Raw genomic sequence first — 21766 nt, 5'->3', positions numbered from 1 at the left:
TCCATGGGTACCTCCCCTGAGTCCAAAGAAGCTCTCATAATTATGGCTTAGGGTTTGCTTACTTCCTTTGCTGCATCCTTTAATATAACTGGATAGATCCCGTCCATCCCAGGTGCCTTTCTTATGTTTATCATCAGCAATTTCTCCTCCACTTTGCTCTCATTTATTACAAAATCATCTAGCTCACTGCCAGAGTTTAATTCACCTCTGGCATTCCCCTCCCTGAATAATTCATGTGTGAATTTAGATGCAAAATACTCACTTAGGTTGTTAGCTACTTGAGCAGGATCATTAACAGTTGAACCATCGATATTAAGTGGATCAATCTGATTCATCCATTTCCTTTTAGAGTTTACATAAGTAAAGAACTCTTCGCTGTATTTCTTTGCATCCTATGCCAAGGATTTCTTGTAATCTGCCTGCCTAACCTCCTTTGTGACTTGGTTAGTTACAGACCAGCTTATATCTATCATAGGCTTCCACGTCGCCTGTTAAATAATATGTATCCCATGCATTTTTCTGCTCTGACATATGTCTTATTAGTTCATCTGACATCCATTTAGGCCTAAACCTTGAAGAATATTTCTTAGTTGGTATGTAAAGTCTAGTAGCTTCCAAGATAAATTCTTTGAATCCTTCCCATTTTGAATTTGCTGTTGGTATCATCATCAGTTGGTCCCACCGTATAGAATTTAAATGCTGTCTCAGACCACCGTAGTAGCCTTTATGAAAGCAAAAACCCTTTCCTTTACCATTGATGGTAGTTACCTCTTTGAGTAAATCCCACTTCAGCACACTGTGATCACTGCCAGCGGTTCCTTTATCTGCAGATTCTTAATGCATGAAGAATCACTACTGATAATCAGATCAAGAGTATTACTCCTTCTAGTTGCCTTCTGAACATGCTGCTGTAGAAAACAATCATCCAATAAATCCACAAAAGCCTTGCAAGTGTAACCAACCCACAAATTCCAGTCAATATCTGTGAAATTAAAATCGCCCATTATAAGATACTCTGATTTACTGGCCCACTCTATCTCCGAGGCGGGAATCGAACCCGCGACCTTTCGGGCTTGGATCAAAGTACTGCAAAAACCTTGGCACCTCCCAAACTCCCAGCAGTTTGGGAGGTGCATTATGGCCACAGAAGCGTATGTGCCAACAACTACCAAAAAAAAAAAAAATTTTTCTGTGTACAGTTGTTTATTTTACTCATCATTAGGCCTAAAACACACCCCTACTCTCAATTTTGTTTTCCCAGTGCTTATGTCACACCAAACTGACTCGACATTGCACTGTCCATCGGTGTCAGGTGGCTGTACTTCTTTGGATTTTATGTTTCTTAACCAATAACATAACCCTCCCTCCCTCGCTTCCTATCTTGTCTATCCTTCCTGTATACATTGTACTCCCCAAATTCCATTTCTGCATTCCTTATATCTGTGTGACAACACATCTCTGATATCCCAACAATATCTGCCTTTGTTGTTTTGACCAACATCTCAAATTCATCAAATTTGTTTACCAAACTCCTGGCATTCGTGTACACACAAGTATGCATTCACCTGTTCGTATTCTTAGCTACCCCAACACAGCCCATGTATATACTTGTTCCCCAATGACTCCCAGCAGTTTGTGAAATCTTATGTACCTTGTTTTCCAATGATAGTAACATAAGTAACTATTGTTGACCTTTGAATTTATACGAACTGTCAGCCTCAACTACCTGTGAAGGCAACCTGTTCCAGGAATCAGCCACTTACTGGCTAAAAGAAAACATCCTGCATCCTAATCTAAACCTCAATCCCTGTAATTTGAATTTCTGATATATAGTTCTGGAGTTCTTTATGTGAAAATTCTGCCTCCATTCATTTTACTGACCCCTCTCAGAGCCTTATAAATTTTAATTAGGTCGGCTCCGAGGTGCCTTTTTGCCATACTCTGTAGCTCATGTAATCAGAGTCTTTCCTCGTATGGTTGCCCTATTGTTGATCTCACCGTGTAAGTTGCCCATCTTTGGACTTTTCAAGAAGCTCAATGTTTTTTTTTTTTTTCCAGATGAGGTCTACATACTTAAACACAGTATTCCAAATGTGATCTTACAATTGCACTGTACAGTGGGACTATGGCCACCATCTCTACAGGATAATGTTTGATAAATCATCAATAGGATGCCATGGGCTTTCCTGGCTGTCTGATTACACTGTCTCAGAAAACTTCATATCTGATTTTTCCTTGTCCTTCATATCTGATTGGTCCTTAAGGCTGTCGCAGAAATTCTAACAGATTGCCAGACAAACTGTGCTTCCTACCTGGGAGTCTAAAACGCTAATGGAACTGATATTCGAGTGACACTCAAGTCAAGTGGACCTAATATCAGTGAAATCCAGATGGTCTGTGACAGCCAGATCCTGCTTACAACTTAACAATGGCAGGACTGTTAATAATTCTGGGTAGACCCCACGTGCAAGCACACTGTGGGCGACCATCCAGGTGTGAACCAACATAAGCAGCGGTCAAGTAGGTCACCACACAGAGGAATGCTACCCCTCAGTGTTACTAGGCAGTACTAGGTGGTAGATGACTCATCAACCAGTGCAATACCACTACTTTGCTTATTGGAGGCATGGGGTGGACCCCATATTCAGTCTCCAGGTTCCGGTCAACACTCCCCCATCTCTTCCATCGTGCAGTATGATTGATGTCTTTTGAGGTTGTGGCGAGATCCAAACTTCTTTATATTTCGAGGGTAAAGCTCAAACACGGTGTTTGCAGGCCGGCCGCTAGTTAGTACACCAGAATGAACCTATTAGTAACTCTCTAGGAGGCTTCCGGATCAGTTAGTGTATAATCTTGCTGCTTCCATTCTGCCAGATAGTGACTGGAGGGAGTCCAAGTAGTGTGTATACGGTGGGGTATTTTCGAGGCATGTTATGTCAAGGCTCTGGGTATATTCCTATTTTTTGTATGCCATATCCAAAATTTCCATTACTTCATACAGCATGTCCCCCCCCACACTTTCTTACTATTGAATACATCATGAATTGTCAAACTAATAGAGCAAACTTATCTAAAAAGAGATCTAAACCTCCCAAACACTTCCTATTTCTTTTCACAAATATATATGTTGATGTTCATTTTCATTTACAGTCTGCAAAACCTTGTGTACTTTTTCTAACAGAACCTCAGTTATCAGTTGATTCAGCCACTGCTCATCTAAGTTGCCGAAATTATTCGCTGTATGATTCCTTTCGCCTCAAAGATGGTACTAGTTCATATGTCCATTCCGATATTCCCTGTCAGAGACTTGGTAATTTGTAATCTTCTCTTTTCGATCTTCTCTGGATTAAAATCTCTCTCTTCATTCTGCAAATTCATCTGTTGTCTCCAGCGTTCTCCCAACTCCACTAATCACTTGGAGCTCTTTGACTTCCTCTCCTTGCAGCTCGACTTTCTCCAGTACAACTTTCCTAACAGTGAGGTAATTTTCCTTGATGATTTTAATGTTCACAACTCCAATCTGCTTCCGTTTTCTAGTCACACTGACCCAGCTGGTCGAGATGCTGAGACTTTTGCAATTACTAATGACCTTGCACAGATTGTTCATTTACCTACAAGAATAAATGGACAATCCTAACCATACAGCCAACACGCTTGATCTTTTTCTCACAAACAACCTTCTAAGTACACAGTCGAAGTGAGTGGTCCTTTAGGCACCTCAGATCACAACTTGGTGATTGTCTCTTCTCCAATGGAGCCTTTATCTCATGGCTATTCCCAACCTCATTGTTTGGCATTACAAGAATGCAGAATGGGATGACCTGCAAGATTTCTTTTCCTTGATCGGATTACTGTTTCAAAACTTCTATGTCAACGTTTGCTCAGATCGTGTCGGTGAAATTATTCTTGTAGGAATGGAATCCTTTATCCCACACTCCACTTTAAAATCTCGTCCTTTATCTAAACCTTTGTTTTCCAATAAATGTGCTAAGGCTGTTCAAGAGAAGAACGTTGCATATCGTAATTGGCTTGTTTCTAATTCTTCAGTTTCATTTTCTGCCTACACCAAAGCTTGCAACAATTGTAAAGCAGTTATTAATCAGTCCAAACTAGAGTTTGAATAGGCTAAGAGTAGAAAACTTGCTTCTTGCCCTAATGGTAGCCGAGCATTCTGGTCTCTTGCCAAAGCTATTGGCCGCAACTTTTGCTCATCTCTGCTCCCACCTCTGTCCAAACGAGATGGTTCTGTTGTCACTTCAGCCAAGGATAAAGCTGACCTGCTAGCATCCGATTTTTCTTCTAACTCATGTTTTAATGATCTTGGTAAAACACCTCTCACCATTCCCAACATGCTCCATTCAATGCTGCCTGTGGTCCTCCATAAAATGGATGTCAGAAGGATTTTGATAAATCTTGATGCTAAGAAAGCTCCAGGTCCTGATGGTATTTCTCCACTTGTTCTCAAAACGTGTACTCCTGAACTTACTCCTGTTCTTTGCCGCCTTTTTTCACTTTCTTATTCCAAAGGTGTTTTTCCTTCTGCTTGGAAATTTGCTCACATCCAGCCTTTTCCTAAAAAGGGTGACAAATCCCTCCCATCCATTTATCGTCCCATTGCAGTTACTTCTACTCTTTCCAAGGTAATGGAGAAGTCAATTAACTGCCAACTCTTAAATTACCTAGAAACCTTCCGTCTGATCAACGATCGCCAGTATGGATTCCTCAGTGTCGATCCACTGGTGATATTCTGGCTTATGTTACCCATTTATGGACAAATTCAATGGAAAAGTTCGGTGAAACACAAGCAATTGCACTTAACATCCCAAAGGCCTTCAATCGTGTTTGGCATAAAGGTCTTCTAAACAAGCTTCCATCTTATGGTTTGCCAACTGTTTTTTGTAATTGGTTATCCAGTTTTCTGTCTGATCGCTCACTGAGGATGATGGCAGATTGCTCTCTGTCTTCTAACTTCTCCACTAATGCTGGTGTCCCCCAAGGTTCTGTTCTTTCCCCTCTTGTATATTAATGACCTTCTTCCATTTACTGGAAATCCCATGCATAGTTTGCCAATGATAGCAAATTGCATTCCACTTTTCATTTTGAGAAACCTTGCCCTGCTCAGATAGCTTCAACTTCTCGAATATCCGCTCCCAGTTCCTTAAATGTCGATCTCCGGGTAATTCTCCAGTGGGGCAAAGACAACTTAGTTGATTTCAATCATTCTAAAACTCAGTCTTGTCTTATATCTCGCAAAAAAGTATTCTTCTGCTCTTATGCTTATCTTTGTTGATATATCGCTTTGTTGATATCTCTCTTGGCACAAGCACAGTACAAATATTGCTTCCTCAGCATCTAAAAAATTTGGTTTTCTCTTTTGCTTTCGGCGTTACTTTTCTTCCAAACAGCTGTTCACTCTGTACAAGGTGCCTCCGTAGCCAGGTGGGCAGGAGCAGCAGTGCATAGCACACCCTTCTTCATTAGACTGGGATTCGAGCCTGTGACCACCAGAAACGGAGGATGCGAAGATCCACCGCATATCCAACGGGCAATATGGCCTTAGTTGCTAATGCTTCTGAAAACCAAATAACAACAACAACTCTGTACAAATTGCAAATTCGCCCTACCTAGGAATATTGTTCCCACATCTGGGGTGGTGCCCACAAAACCTCTCTCAGGCTTCTTGATTCCACTCAGAAGAAGGTAGTTAGTTTAATTAATGACTCATATTTAACAGTCTCTCTCCACTTGCTGTCTCATAGACGTACTGTTTCTGCTGCATGCCTTTTCTACAGATACTTCCATGGGCGCTGTTCTTCGGAATTTGCTTCTATAATTCCTGTTCTCTCTTTCAAAACAATCTGAACACGTGCCGCCTCCAGCCATCCATTTACTGTCCAACTTCAAACTCACAGAACCAACTTTTCATCTTCCCTGTTTATTTATTCAACTGCCATTTTCTGGAACAACCTTCCTTCATATGTCTTTCCTGAAAATTACAGTCTACAGAAGTTCAAGTCTAATGTCAACAAATATCTTCTCTTGTCTTCTAATCCTCCAACCCAAGCATGGTACTAAGTGTTATAGGTTCTAATACCTCTCGTGTTTGGGGTTTTCATAAAAAAAAAAAATCTGCCCGTATTAACTCCCAGATTCCTTTCTTCCTCTACTAATTTTAATTAAACTCCACCAAGGGTATAATTTTTTTGGGGTTGCTATTCCCCAAGTAGGTGGTAGTTTACTAGGTGGTAGATGACTCTCATCAACCGGTGAAATACCACCACTTTGCTTATTGGAGGCTTGAAGTGGTGCAACCCATGTTTAGTCTCTAGAGCTATGTTCCGGTCAATCCTTCCCTTTCTCTTCCATCATGCAGTATGATTGATGACTTTTGAGGTTATGATGAACGTTGTCGTGAGATCCAATATTCCTTACATTTCGAGGGTACAGCTCTAAAACGGTGTTTGCAGGCCGGCCGCTAGTTAGTACACCGGACCGAACCTATTGGTAACTCTCTAGGAGGCTTCTGGATCAGCAAGTGTATAATCTTGCTACCTCTACTCTGCCAGATAGTGATTGGAGGGAGTCCGAGTAGTGTGTATGCGGGGAGCATTGTCGAGGCCACGTTATGTCAAGGATCTGGGTATATTCTTAACCCGTGTACGCCATATCCAAAAATTTCATTACTTCATACAGCATGTCCCACCCACTTTTTCATACTATTGAATACACCATGAATTGTCAGACTAATAGAGCAAGCTTATCTGCGAAAAGATGTAAACCTCCCAAGCACTTCCTAATTCATTTCACAAATATACGTGGTCTCAATTCTAATCTCAACGATGTCCATTTCCACTTGCAGTCTGCCAAACCCCCATGTACTTTTTCTGACAGAATCTCAGTTATCAGTTGATTGAACTACTGCTCATCTCAGATGCCCAAATTATTCACTGTATGAATCCTTTCGCCTCAAAGGTGGTACTTGTGCATATGTTCATTCTGATATTCCCTGTCAGAGACTTGGCAATTTGGAATCTCCTCTCTTTGATCTTCTCTGGCTTAAAATCTCTCTACCTCATTGTGCCAAATTCATCTGTTGGCTCTACCATTCTCCCAACTCCACTAATCACTTGGAGCTCTTTGACTTCCTCTCTTTCAACTTGACTTTCTCCAGTCCAACTTTCCTAACAGTGAGGTAATTTTCCTTGGTGATTTTAATGTTCACAACTCCAGCTGGCTTCCGTCTTCTAGTCACACTGACCCAGCATCTCGAGATGCTGAGGCTTTTGCAATTACTAATGACCTAGTACAGATTGTTCATTTACCTACAAGAATACCGGACAATCCTAATGATACAGCCAATACGCTTGATCTTTTTCTCACAAACAACCCTTCTAAGTATACGGAATTGGCAAAATGATATATCTCTTTTGGGAATTTCCCTGACTTCTAATCTCTCTTGGCACAAGCACATTACAAATATTGCTTCCTCTTCATCTAAAAAACTTGGTTTTCTCTTTCGTTCTCGGTGTTACTTTTCTTCCAAACAGCTGCTCACTCTGTATAAATCGCAAATCCGCCCTGCCATGGAATATTGTTCCCACATCTGGGGTGGTGCCCCCCAAAACCTCTCTCAGGCTTCTTGATTCCATTCAGAAGAGGGCAGTTAGGTTAATTAATGATTCATCTCTAACAGAGTCTCTCCACTCGCTTTCTCATAGACGTACTGTTTCTGCTGCATGCCTCTTCTACAGATACTTCCATGGGCACTGTTCTTCTGAATTGGCTTCTATAATTCCCGCTCTCTCTTACAAAACAGTCCGAACACGTGCCGCCACCAGCCAACATCCGTTTACTGTCCAACTTCAAACCCACAGAACCAACTTTTCATCTTCCTCATTTATTCATTAAACTGCCGTTTTCTGGAACAACCTTCCTTCATACGTATTTCCTGAAAATTACAGTCTACAGAAGTTCAAGTCCAATGTCAACAAATATCTTCTTTTGTCTTCTCAACCTCCAACCCAAGCATCGTACTAAGTACTATAGGTTCTAATACTTCTCATGTTTGGGGTTCACATAAAAAAAAAAAAAAAAAGTATAAGACTTTGCATTTTGCTGCATTAAAGCATAACTGCCAGTTTTCTGATCATTCTTGTAGCCTGTCCAAGTCATCTTTAAGGAGTGCTGCTTGGTTCTGATCATTAACTTCCTGCCAACCTTACATCATCTGCAAATTTTGTCATCACACCTTGTACCCAGTCATCAATGTTTTTTTATGAAAATCAAAGACAATAGTGGTCCAAGAACTGATCCATGGGGCACCCCACTTCTGACTTCACAGCAATCCGAATAATTTACATTGAAGGTGCGTCATCAATAAATTAACTTCAGACTCCTGTTGAGGACATCTACTCCTGACATAATAGGACTGATGGAAACATGGTGTCACCCAGAATAGGGGATGATGAGTTTCATTGCAGATTTACAATGTTTTTACAATGTCATACTTCTTTTCAGAAGCAGCCTGAGAAAGACAAGAGTTTTCTCAAATTCAGAATTTATACATGCTAGTATACAATCAGTGTGGCATTGAGTTGGTTGGAAGCAAAGGTATAACAAGAGTGGAGTAATGTACAGACCAAAATATTACAATGGGAGCCACTACATGCAAATGGAACGGGCAAGAAAATGACTCTCTTATTATGAGCAGTTTCAACTTGTTCAAAATTGATTGGAACAAGTTGGAGGGAAGCTCTTCATGAAGATCAAAAATTTTAAATCAACTAGGTGATTGTTATTTGTATCAACTCATTAGGAAAAAAATATTCTGGACCTTATAATCACCCACAAATGAGATGCCATAGGGCTGACAGTACAGGAACCATTAGTAGGGGGGTGATCATAAATTTCTAAGTTGGATGATGGATTATCAGAGGCAAAGGAATAGGTTTTAATTTCAAGAAAGGAGATTATGACAGCTTAAGGTTCTACACAAGTTCAGTCAACTTGAGGGATAGCTCACAAGTGCTAATACATTAAAATTATGATATAGCTTTAGAGCTATGGTTACTGAAGCTGCAAATCCATTGCCATTAAGAAAATGTAGGACACGAAGGATGTTGAGATGGATGAATAAAGAGCTAGCCAGTTTAATAGAACAGAAAAAGAAAAAGACAGGCATAGTAAAGATACAGCATGATGAAAAGCTGATTCCTACAAGTTGATCTGTAATCTTACTTCATACAAGATTAGGTTGGTAAAGGCAGATTATGAGAAATTTCTGGCTAAGAGAGCAAAGAAGCAGACAAGGTCTTTTTCACATATGGAAATACAAAGAAGATAAGAATGAATCAGAATGGACACTTGTGTAATGGGTGCTGGGAAAGTCTTGAATAACCCAGCCAATGTTGTTGATTAATTCAACCGGTATCTTCATTGATATTTACAGACCAAAGCTGTGAAGCATGAAATTATTGACATTGAAATTTCAGAATATTACTGTAAACCCTCTCTAATCTGGTTATAGTTAATCTGTATGTTGGATCTGGATTAATCTGGATTGAAATATAAAGAAAGAATTCTTTATATTCTGTTCACAGTTGAGTACTGTACTTTGAAAGCCACATGGGATTTAGGAAGCAGATGAGTAACTCTCACTACATGCTGACTGACTGTGCAGAGAGGGAGTGAACATACATTACATTGTCTTGTGTGTTGTTCAGTATCGTTGTTGACTCTGAGTCGGACAGATGTTATTGCTTATCGTTTCATTTGCGTACTTCTTTATACATATATATGAGTTAACATATTTTATATAATTATGTGTTCTAAAGAATTAAAAAGTGAAATAAAAAGAAAACAGTGTACTTTAATTATCATTACCAAATTCAAAGTGATAGAACTTGAAATTGTGTTCCTGAAAAAAAAAAATGCTGAAGAATTTGGTATTGGCCAACAGGCTGTGTCAGATATTAAAAAACAAAAAGAATCTATAAAGACATTTCCTTTAAAATTCGGTGTGGGGAGTGATAAAAGCTATTTTTGGTTTTTAGGAGCATTAGCAACTAAGGCCATATTGCTGCGGGAATATGCGGTGGTCATTCCCTGACCTTTTCGCATCCTCCGCATTTGGTGGTGACGGGATCGAACCCCGGACAAATCAAGAAGCGTGTGCTACGCACTGCCGCTCCTGCCCACCTGGCTACGGAGGCGCCGTGATAAAAGCAGTGTATCAAATAGACAGGCATCAAAAAAGCGAAAAGGAGTGTTTCTGGAAGAAGCTGAATTCATTAAGTGGTATTCACAGCAACGATCAAGTGGCGTTGGTGTGCGAGGCCAGTTCCATCTGATAAATGCCCCACTGTAGAGCCTTTTTAAATAAAGGATCTACAGTGATATATTTTTAATTTATTTTCATCAGCACTACCTGTATCATTAAATTTTCCATTTATTTGTGTTCTAAGTATTTTTGTCTTCTAGGGCTATCTTTTGCTTCACTAATCTGAATGACCTCCCCCCCCCCAATTACTCTGGATTAGCAAGGGTATACTGTATTAGAAAAACTTTCAAGCCTAATGGTGAACAAGGCATCTGGGATTGTTGTCATATATTAATTTTGAGGATGGAAACAAGTGTATTTGATAAGTGTCAGTTTATTTCCAATAAATAAAGGCAGTTCTTAGATGAAGTTTTCACTGCTACGGGAAATCCTAGAAGCAGTGATAAAGGGTGCAACACAGGATCATTAAGATAGAAATGGAATTCTGAAGGAAACAGCATTTTGAAAAGGCAAAATCACGTTCAACCAACCTGGTTAGCTATTTTGACAGAGTCACTCGTGAGCTGGATGTAGGAAATAATTTTATTGTTGTTTGCTTGTATTTTAGCTGAGTATTTGATTTAGCCCTGCATCGGATGTTACTCTATAAGCGGGAACTGTTGGGATCACAAGGAAAATCCTTAGGTGGTCATTATAGGTCGCTGCAAGGTAAGAGGCAGAGGGTTGTGATTAATGGATGCTCTTCACATTGGACTAACATAAGTGGTGCTCTCTATATTAGCATTAGCAGAGCCATACGATGTAAGAAAGCAAGCTTATACAGTATCAGCCAAAAAAAAAAAGAAACCTGCTCTGGCCACCCATCCATTCGCTCCAAACGTTTGTCCAGTTCTTCCTTGAATTTATTTAAGCTATCAACTTCCACAAAAAGATGGAGGTCTGTTCTAGCAATCAACTACCTGCTGGCTAAAGGCAAATTTCCGCACAGCTATTCTACAACTGTCTTTCCTCAATTTGAGTTTATGTCCCCTCAGTTTTGTAATCTCAGCAAGAGGAAGAATCCCATCAGCATTTAGCCTGCTCAAACCATCCAAGGCCTCATACACCTCACTCAGATTATCTCACAGGTGCCCAGTCTCCAGATGCTGCAATTTGCACAACTTGAGCTTTTCTTGGTAAGAGGACCCCTTTGTTCCCCTCACCAATCTTGTTGCCCTTCTCTGTACTCACTCAAGCAACTCTAAATCTTTCCTAAAATGAGGCCTCCAGACCTGTACGCAATATTCAAGTTGTGGCCTGGCCATTGCCTTATACGAAGGGATAAACACCTCCTTATCCCTTCTAGCAAAATTCCTGTATGTCACTGACAAGATCCCATGACCTGCTCTGGCCACCTGTCTGCACTGCTCAGAAACTTCATATCTGATTGCACAATTACCCCAAGTTCTTTTTCATTCTCCACTACCCTGATTGTAGTACCACACAGTTGGTACTTTTCTCTAAGGGTTATTGCTACCCATATGCAATATTTTGCATTTGTCAATGTTAAACTTCAGTTGCCACTTTTTAGCCCATCTGCCTAACTTTTCTAGATCCTGTTGCAGTAACATACTGTCATTAACAACTCTGCCAATCTTTGTAGCATCTGCAAACTTTGACATTAAGCCTGACATACCTTCGTCAATATCATTGATAAATATACAAAACAAAAATGGGCCCAACACCAATCCCTAAGGAACTCCACTAATAACTTTAGTCCACAAAGAGCAGTGTCCATTGATTACTACTCTGTGTCTTCTTCTACTCAACCTTCCTTTTATCCATTGTAGTAACTTGCCCTTAATGCCATACTGCTCCAATTTGTACAGTAATCTTCCATGTTCGCAATAACTGTATACTCCTACACCAACCATTATTAAATAAATTAGAGTTGTGTTGTATTAAGATAATAAAGATAAAAATGAAATAAAATAAATAGAATGAATAATATAATTACACTGGATAAAACTGATAAAATCAGTTACCTGTCTGTACAATAAAAATATAAAATTTAAAATACAATAAAATAAAACAATGTAGATAAAACGCTGGATAAAAGCAATAAAACACCAATAAAAGTGATAATACACCAAAACTTTTAGAGGCGTTCGCCTCCTTTTTCAACAGTGAAGCTTATCGTACAGTACATCCTTAAATATCAGCAGGCTCACGGTTCACAGCACATGTTTCTACAGGAGAATGGGCAGTATTCTCCCCATGTGCATTGGAACCGGAAATGGCTTGTGAGTGTGCCAGGTGGAACCGTTCATCCTGTCCAAGAACCACAGCTTCAAAGAGGGGATGAATGTAGATTCTCTTGTCTCTATTAATAGTGTTGCTCTCAGAGGAGCAAATCCGCAAGCTCTCGAGCCACTTGCAGTCCCAAAATCTGTGTGCCCGGTCGACGATAACAACTTCATCAGGAGAGATTTGATGGTGCTCCTCCAAAAAATGTGCATATGTGGCATTGGAGAAAGATGACACCCTAAGGAATAGGACTCCATTAAGCGCGGAGGATATTTGTAGTGGGGTGGAGCTGTTTCTCGAGTACCACCATAGTATTTCAAACCACAATGTATAAGCAGGTTCATGGGGCAGCAATGGGCTCCCCTATTAGTGCTGTAATAGCAAATTTAGCTATGTAGGAGCTCGAATACAGGATTTTTGATGTGTCGGTTCTCCCCATGTGCGCAAGGAAACAATACAATTACCAATTATTCGGAGGGGGAAAGAGGATGATGTGCTTGATTTCCTCAATAGATTTTCCCGTTTATTCAGTTCACCTCGGAGGCGGAAGTAGAGGGTACCCTCGCTTTCCTTGATGTGTTGGTACATAGAGAAGACCCTAGAGTGAAAACCATTGTGTATAGGAAACCCATGTGCCGGGCCAATACACACATTACAATACAGCACAAGCCAAACGTCACAAGAACAGTGTCATTAGGGTATTACTGGATAGGGCTGGGTCCCATTGCAGCACCTCTGAGGATAGAAAAGAAGAAATTAAATGTTGTGTCACAGCAGATCTCAGAAAATGCAGCTACCCCCCAGAGGATCATAGATAAATGTATCCAAGTAGCGGGGCACGGACGTAGAAAGCCATTTACACCCATTGCCACCGCATGCATTCCCTACTATCTAGGCCTAACTGAATGTATAACTGGTGTTTTGTGCAATTGCCAGACATGCTCTGTGCAGCTATCAGGGTGGAAGTTGCACACACTGGTGTCACAGGTTAAGGACCACATACCTGTGGAATGTGTAAGTGGCATCGTATATGAGAAAAAAATGCCCGGATTGCAGGGAATGTTATGTTGGCGAAACAAAGCGTCAGTTTGGGGGAAAACATATGAGCGTGATAAAGACCACTGATCATGGGCGATCTGCTGTGGCAGAGCATTTTTGGGAGGAGCACCATCAAATCTCTCCTGATGAAGCTGTTAATTGTGACTGGGCACACAGATTTTGGGGAGGCGCCTCCGTAGCCAGGTGGGAAGGAGCAGCAGTGCGTAGCACACGCTTCTTGATTAGACCGGGGTTCGAGCCCGTCACCACCAAATACGGAGGATGCGGAAAGGTCAGGAAATGACCACCGCATATCCCGGAGCAATATGGCCTTAGTTGCTAATGCTCCTAAAAACCAAATAACAACAATAACAGATTTTGGGACCACAAGTGTCTCGAGAGCTTGCAGATTTTCTCCTCTGAGAGCAACACTATTAACTGAGACAAGGGAATCCGCATTCAACAACTCTTCGAAGCTGTGGTTCTTGTTCGGCATGAGTGGTTCCGCCTGGCACGCTCCTTAACCATTTCCGGTTCCAGTGCACATGGAGATAATACTGCCCATGCTCCAGTAGAAACATATGCTGTGAACCATGAGCCTGCTGATATTTAAGGATGTACTGTACGATAAGCTTCGCTGTTGAAAAAGGAGACGGATGCCTCTGAAAGCTTCGGTATTTTATTCCTTTTATTGGTGTTTTATTGCTTTTATCCATTGTTTTATTTTATTGTATTTTAAATTTTATATTTTTATTGTACAGACGGGTATCTTATTTTATCAGTTTTATTTGGTGTAATTATATTATTCTATTTATTTTATTTCATTTTTATCATTATTATCTTAATATAGCACAACTCTAATTTATTTAATAATGGTTGGTTTAGGATTGTGCAGTTATTGTGAACATGAATATTCCCGATCCCAGAGGCCTGTTTGAAGATTGAGAAGAGTAATCCTCCATGTGCAACAGTATCAAAAGATTTTGATACTGTTGCTGAAATCAAAGTATATGATATCAAAATTATTTTTTGCATCCAATTCCTTTTTGACCACATTACCGTATCCAATCAAATTGGGCAGACAAGACTTCCCCTTGACAAACCCATGCTCTCTCTGAATTATTACTGTATAGTCTTGTCTAGATGATCCTGCAATGCTTCTTTAACCAGTGACTGCATTATTTTTCCCGTAACAGAAGTTAAAATAACAGGTCTGTAATTACTCATGTCATTCTTTGATTCCCTTTTTTGAATTGGGGATACATTTATACATCTCCAGTCCATGGGCACCCCCCCTTAGTCTAAGGATGTTCTCAAAATTATAGCAAAAGGTTTGCTTGCTTCCTTTTCTGCCTCTTTTAATATAACTAAATAGATCCCATCTATCCCAGGTGCCTTTCTTATGTTTAAGTTCAACAATTTCTCCTCCACTTTGCTCTCAGTTATTACAAAATCTATTAGTTACTTGTTAGAGTTTGATAAACTTTTGGCATTTCCTTCCCTAAATAACTCCTCATGTGTGAATGTCGATGCAAATACTCATTGTTTGTCAGCTATCTGAGCAGGATCATCAACAGTCAGACTATCAATATCAAGTGTATCAATCTGATTCATCCCCTTCCTTCTAGAGTTTATATAAGTAAAGAAGTCTTTTCTGTTTTTCTTTGCATCCATTGCCAAATCTTTCTTGTAATCTGCCTTTGCTTGCCTAACCTCCTTTGTGACTAGATTACAGACTAGCTTATATCTGTCATAGGCTTCTGTGTCGCCTGGTATGCATGCACTCCTTGCATTTTTCTTCTCTGTCAAGAATCTCATCAGTTCATCTGACAATCATTTAAGCCTAAACCTTGAACAATATTACTTTGTTGGTATGAAAAGCTTAGTAGCTTCCAAGATTAAGTCTTTGAATACTTCCCATTTTAAATTTGCTGTTGGTAGCCTCATCAGTTGGTCCCACTGTATAGAATTCAAAAACTGTCTTAGACCACTGTAGTCACCCTTAAGAAAGCAAAAACCCTTCCTTTTACCCCTGTACAGAATTCAAAAACTGTCTTAGACCACTGTAGTCACCCTTACGAAAGCAAAAACCCTTCCTTTTACCCCTGATGGTAATTATATCTTTAAGTAAATTCCATATCAGTACACTGTGATCACTGCCACCTAATGGTTCCTTTATCTGCAAATTCTTAATACATGAATGATCACTGCTGATAACCAGATCAAGAGTATTACCCTCTCTGGTTGCCTCTCGAACATGCTGCTGCAGAAAACAGTCATCCAATAAATCCACAAAAGTCTTACTAGTGTGCAAGTGACCAACCCATAAGTTCCAGGGCGCCTCCGTAGCCAGGTGGGAAGGAGCAGCAGTGCGTAACACATGTTTCTTGATTAGACCGGGGTTCGAGCCCGTCACCACCAAATACGGAGGATGCGGAAAGGTCAGGAAATGACCACCGCATATCCCAGAGCAATATGGCCTTAGTTGCTAATGCTCCTAAAAACCAAATAACAACAACAACATAAGTTCCAGTCAATATCTGGGAAGTTGAAATTCCCCATTATAATACATTCTGATATAATAGCCCTCTGTTTCTCTATATAGTTGTTCATTGTACTCATCACAGTCATTGCCGACTGGGCTAGCCAAGGTGGGTAAAGTGCCTGCCTGGCAACCCAAAGGTCGCGGGTTCGAATCTCGCCTCAGGCTTGGATATCATGATGGTGCCACACCTCCGGTTACGGTTGGATTTCACGGCCACGATATACGAAGGAAGCATGAAAAATCTGGTTCCTTCGTGTATTGCTCACATCATTTTTATCATTTTAGTTTCTTTTTTTGGAAGAATTTAGTATATATGAATTTATAGTAAACAAACACCTAAACATTTTTGCAACTCGACCCATATAATCAAATTGTCGAAACGCATTACATTAAAATATATACTAATAATACCTTCGATCAGCGCGGTTTCGCATAGCACAGTATTTTTTTGGCACGAATTAACTGTGCTATGCGAGGTATTCCTGTATACAGGATGGTATACTTATAAAAAGAAAGGGTGCAAGAATATTTGCTGATGCTAGATGGGTCGAAAACTGTTAGCTTTGGGAGGGGATTCACAGACCAATAGATTAACAGTAGTCACAGGCAGAGTTGGAAGTGATTCTTGCACAACTTCTATTGGAATAAGCAGCAGCCAGGAAAGCAAGTTGCTGGAGATTTCAGGAACTGTTGGAAGTCATCATGAAACAAGTAAATACATGGGCTGTGTTGGGGTAAGTAAGAGTAAGAACAGTTGCTTGTATACCTGCATGTACACCAATGCTAGGAGTATAGAAAATAAATTTGATGAATTTGAAGTACTGGTCAAGACATCAAATGCGGATATTGTTGGGATATCAGAGACATGGTGTCGCCCTGATATAAATCAGAGTCATTAGTCCTATAATACACTGCTAACCTAATTTTTGCTTTCCCACTGCTTATGTCACACAAAACTGACTCAACAGTGCACTGTCCACCAATGTCAACTGGATGCACTTACTTAGATTTTGTGTTTCTTAACTATCAGCATAACCCCTCCTCCCTATTTATCTTGTCTATCCTTTCTGAACACATTGTACTCTCCAAATTCAAATTCTGCATTTGTTATATCAGGGCGACATCCTTTTGATATGAATTGCAGTGTTTTTTTGTTTTTTTTTACTTCAGTGCACTACATATTTACTGCAGTGTTTTTGCTTGCCTTTTACATTGTTGGATGTGTCCACTTGCTAAGCTGCATATAAAAAACTTTGTGGTTTATTATTAACACAATCTCAAATTTAATTATGTACTTCTTTTTGTTGCACAAGTGTAGTGCAGTGATTACAATTACTGTCCTTTAACACCATATGGAAAATGTTTGTTTTGAATCATGTTGAAATGGGAGGAATTTTTGTGCTTTTTTTTTTTGCATATGGCTGAGTTTATTGGTTGAAGGTTGCATTGTTTATCTCCTGGAAACTTGTTTTTTCATTCAAAAAAACAGGCAAACTGACCATAGAATACATGCAGTTTATAAACCTGCTGAAGTGACATCTCATAGCCTTAATTGCTTTGATTGAAAAAAAAAAAAAAACAGAACTAACTTTTTATAATAATCCTCTCTAATTAATTGATAGTTTGTCAGTGCTAAATTGTATTGTAATGAAATTCTGATCTTGTATGATAAGTAATTTTGATTTTCTTAATCAATAAAATAGCCTAAATCTTTATAGTGTAATATACTTAATTTAAAAAAAAAATCATAATAATTTTGCATATTACATAAATCATGTTAGTATAGATTAATTTTATAGTTTGAGTTCTGAAAAGCTTTCTGAATACATTTAATTTGTTTAAGAAGAACATTATTGAGTTTTCTCTAAAGAAAATATGCTTTTCCGCTTGAATAATTTGTAAATTAGATTTATTGGTAAGTCAGTCTGAAATTATTTTATAAATTTTTGATCCATTTTTTCTCTAGTGTATGGATTAAAATTGATGTTTCTGAATATTTTACTGAATTCTTTAAATCAGACTAGGGTTTTGGTTGTTTAGAGTAAGTCACTTTGGAAACTGACTTTGTAGAATGCAACTAAAATTGGGTTGCACTAAAAAACTTGCTTTTGCAGAAATTCTCAGGACCAAAGACAGAATTCAGAAATTTCACAGTTCTAATTTAGATTATTGGAACCGATTAGGTTAAAAATTTGTAAAAAAAAAAAGTTGTCTTCTCGCTTACTGGTTAACCTAATTTAAAACTTATCTAGTGAAAAGTATATTTTATATAATTGCCCTTTCTTTTTTTTACTTCTTTAACTGGATGCCATTTTAATACACTGTGATCATGGTGAGTGGTTCCTTTATTTGAAGATTCTTATCTGTTCGATCCTTACTGATTACTAGGTTGACAATATTCCTTTCTCTTGCGGCATCTCTAACATGTCAATGTAAGGAGTAGTCATCCACCAATTCTAGAAATGCTTGACTACTAGATGAGTGACCAATCCACAAGTTCCAGTTAATCTCACAAAAATTGTGATATAATTGGACATTCTCATTTGATTATCTATTCTATATATATTTTTTTCTTTTAAGATGTTCATTATACTCAACATAGTCATAAATAAATTTTCTGTTAATATTTGAGGGAGATTATAGAACAAATTTTACCTTGTGGTTGGGTGATGTTATTTCTATCCCTGCTTGGGCTTTATTCTTGACTATGCTGTAAATGTGATGAAAGGCAGTCTTTTGAAACCCTCAGTCACTTAATCTGGCTGTCTTTTCACAGTCTGCCACATCCTTATGGGTTTTGTGGTAGGAATGTTATTGCACTCTGTTTTTTGCTGGTGCAGACATGGGTAAGAGTTCTACAGGTCTTAAAAACTTTAACATTCAAATCCCTCAATAAGAAAATCTGAAATTTAATTGCAGTTGTAGTTGAAAATGTAGTACAGACCTCCTGCAGCTATGTACACATCTAATTCTACATGTCCATAAATTACAGTAGGAATATAGGCCCTTGGTAGCACAAGTACGCTTAACATGTGTTACTATTTAGAGAATTTATGTAGTTTTAAACACTATCCCAAAACCTAGAATTAAAAGTTTGATACCATTACAATTTCATATTTATTATTCTTTGGTTATAAGGAATATTGTAGTAGAAAGCTGAGAACAGTTATTTTTAATTGCAGGTTATGACACCCAAGAGTATGAACCATACATGGAGCTTAGTATAGGTAAGTGTCTTTTTATAATAAAAAATTGCTGTTGTAGGCTGAATCACTTATAAATTAATGCCCCAAAATTTCTGTGTTTTGGTTAACTTTAGCAAAGGGCTGAAAACTATATTTTGAACAAAACGTACCTATACTTTGCAACGAAAACCTAAAGTCACTATTGAAATATTAGTAACTTGAAATATAATTGAAATATTAGTATCAGTGTATGAGAGTAACTGATTTCCACAGTTTGTAAATGTTTCTTGCACAAACAAAACAATATATTGCCAAGATAAATGGTAGACCAGATATCCTGATGAATGTGTTTCCTTGCTCATCACTTACATCTCCCAAATTGAGGTTAAAACAGATGGGAGTGAAGAAAATGAATTTTTAAAGACATTCAGCCACCATAGCCATCATTCCTTTCAAGAAATTTATGCATTACTGCTTTAATGATTATCAGGCTGCTAGTTCAGTATCCTGTAGCTTTGAATAGAAATGAATATATTTCTGTAGTTATAGAAATTTATAATGGATTCTATTTGTGTTATCATTGCTTTGATCATTTACCAATACTTTGGTGGTGGCTGTTAGTGAGGCAAAATTAAATTAATGTTGGTAATTTCAGCTCTCCAGTACTTTATAGAATATGTAAATAGTCAATAAGTGCAGCTTCTGTTGCATTTGAACATATTGGCTCTCCTGTACTTTCAGCTTTAAAGTTAGAATATATGCTGATTAGCATATATTCTAAATTAATAATATTAGCATATTATCTGTTTATTTATTTATATTTTTATTTATTTATTTAATTTAATCATACATTATAGAGGATTAGTTCTATTTGTATTGTGTATTAATTCAAATATAAACAACAAATGCTGTGTACAATAAAGGAGAACCATATTTATATTCAGATTAAAATTCTTGAGTTAATCATAAAACAGTAAAATTTTAAATATACTGTTTAAAAGTAGAAAAGTTTATAAAAGATTCCAATCATAAGTATTCAGAATATTTAATTAAACATTAACTAAGCTTAAATGTGCACCTTTTGTTTTAATATAAATATTAAACAAACAGTTATTACAAAGTTTTTGTAAGGCACATTTGAAGATAAATATTGAATGATAAGATCAGATTATTTACTATTTTGTATATAGACATAATCTTACTTTAAAGCCATGTCTAGCTAAGAATTTAAGGTTGTGAAATAACATCAATGAAAAGCTAAGTGATTGTCTATTTTCAAAATATATTTAAAATATTTTTAAAGTTTTTTGAGGGTATGACTAAAGATAAAATGATCAGAAGACCAGATAGGTGAGACCGTTCTGGACCTCAGCAACAGGATATCAATGGAACCAAAAGCCATAACATTTCCACATTTTACTCCTTATGGGATTCCTTCCATCTTGACAAGAGGGGGAGAGTTAATTGAAAATTTTCTTGAAAAGCACAATCTAACATTAAAAAATGGCATTCATACATACTTGCATCTCTCCTCTAGGTTAACTTCTAAAATTGATTTTTCGGTATGTTCTCAAAACTTGTTTTCACTCATAGACTGGGCGGTTACTAATAAACCTCTGTGTTTATTAGTAAGTGGTCATTCGTAATAATGACCACTTCCCAGTGGTATGCATACCATGGATAGACTCTTCCAAAAAATTACCTAAGAATGTTCTGGAAATTTAGTATAGCTTACTGGATGAAATACAAAAAAAATGATGGCACACATGTGAGCCATCACATACTTTACTGTTGTCTCTGTATAAACTATGTCGCTCAGATAATCACAGCTACAGAATCTGCTATATCCAAAACATCTAGCAAATCTTGTACTGCCCTAAAACATGATTGAATTAAACCATTTACAAGGCAAAAAAAGAATAACTATTGGAAAATTTATTTTGAAAATGCCCAACCACTGCTAATCTGATATAGTTTAAGTAACTGCCAAAGCTTGTCACATAATACAGATGAGTAAGAAAAAAGCATGGGCCCGATATGCTTCTACTATAAACAGATCCACAAGCATTGCAACAGTCAGGAATAAAATTAGAAGAATTAATGGTAAATACCCTCCTATAACCATTCCTTTAAAAAGGTGTTTATAAAATGTTTGAAAAACCTTGAGCATTGATGTATGTGAGACAGCCTTTCCACTCACATAAAATACAGACAGAAAAAAATATAATTTGAATTTTTAGCACTACACACTAACCTTCATAAAATGTTCCTCTTGTTATGACTAAATAATACAGTGCACTTGCATGATCATGGATTGTGTAAGTGCACTGCATTAAGAGGTACAAAGTATTTTATGCAAAGTAATAGTGCTTCAGACCCTGATGGAGTTTATTATCCAGTGACTGATAATTTCAGTGAAAATTTTCTAACTCC

The 21766-nt window shown here is 38.1% G+C and overlaps 1 protein-coding gene across 2 annotated transcripts in view; it reads left to right on the top strand.

Moving 5' to 3' along the window:
- LOC150085539 (inositol polyphosphate-4-phosphatase type I A) overlaps nucleotides 1-21766 on the top strand; it is a 557621-nt gene that overhangs the window by 98222 nt on the left and 437633 nt on the right. For both annotated transcript variants that reach the window (XM_090373328.1, XM_090373327.1), the window contains exon 5: nucleotides 19331-19375. In XM_090373328.1, coding sequence (XP_090229454.1) covers nucleotides 19331-19375 — 45 coding nt within the window. The remainder of the gene's footprint in view (nucleotides 1-19330; nucleotides 19376-21766) is intronic.

This window comes from Mastigoproctus giganteus, chromosome 5 (assembly GCF_048544385.1).
Source record: "Mastigoproctus giganteus isolate SK-2022 chromosome 5, ASM4854438v1, whole genome shotgun sequence".
Classification (NCBI taxonomy): Eukaryota; Metazoa; Arthropoda; class Arachnida; order Uropygi; family Thelyphonidae; genus Mastigoproctus; species Mastigoproctus giganteus.
This window is presented reverse-complemented; position numbering and strand designations above follow the sequence as displayed.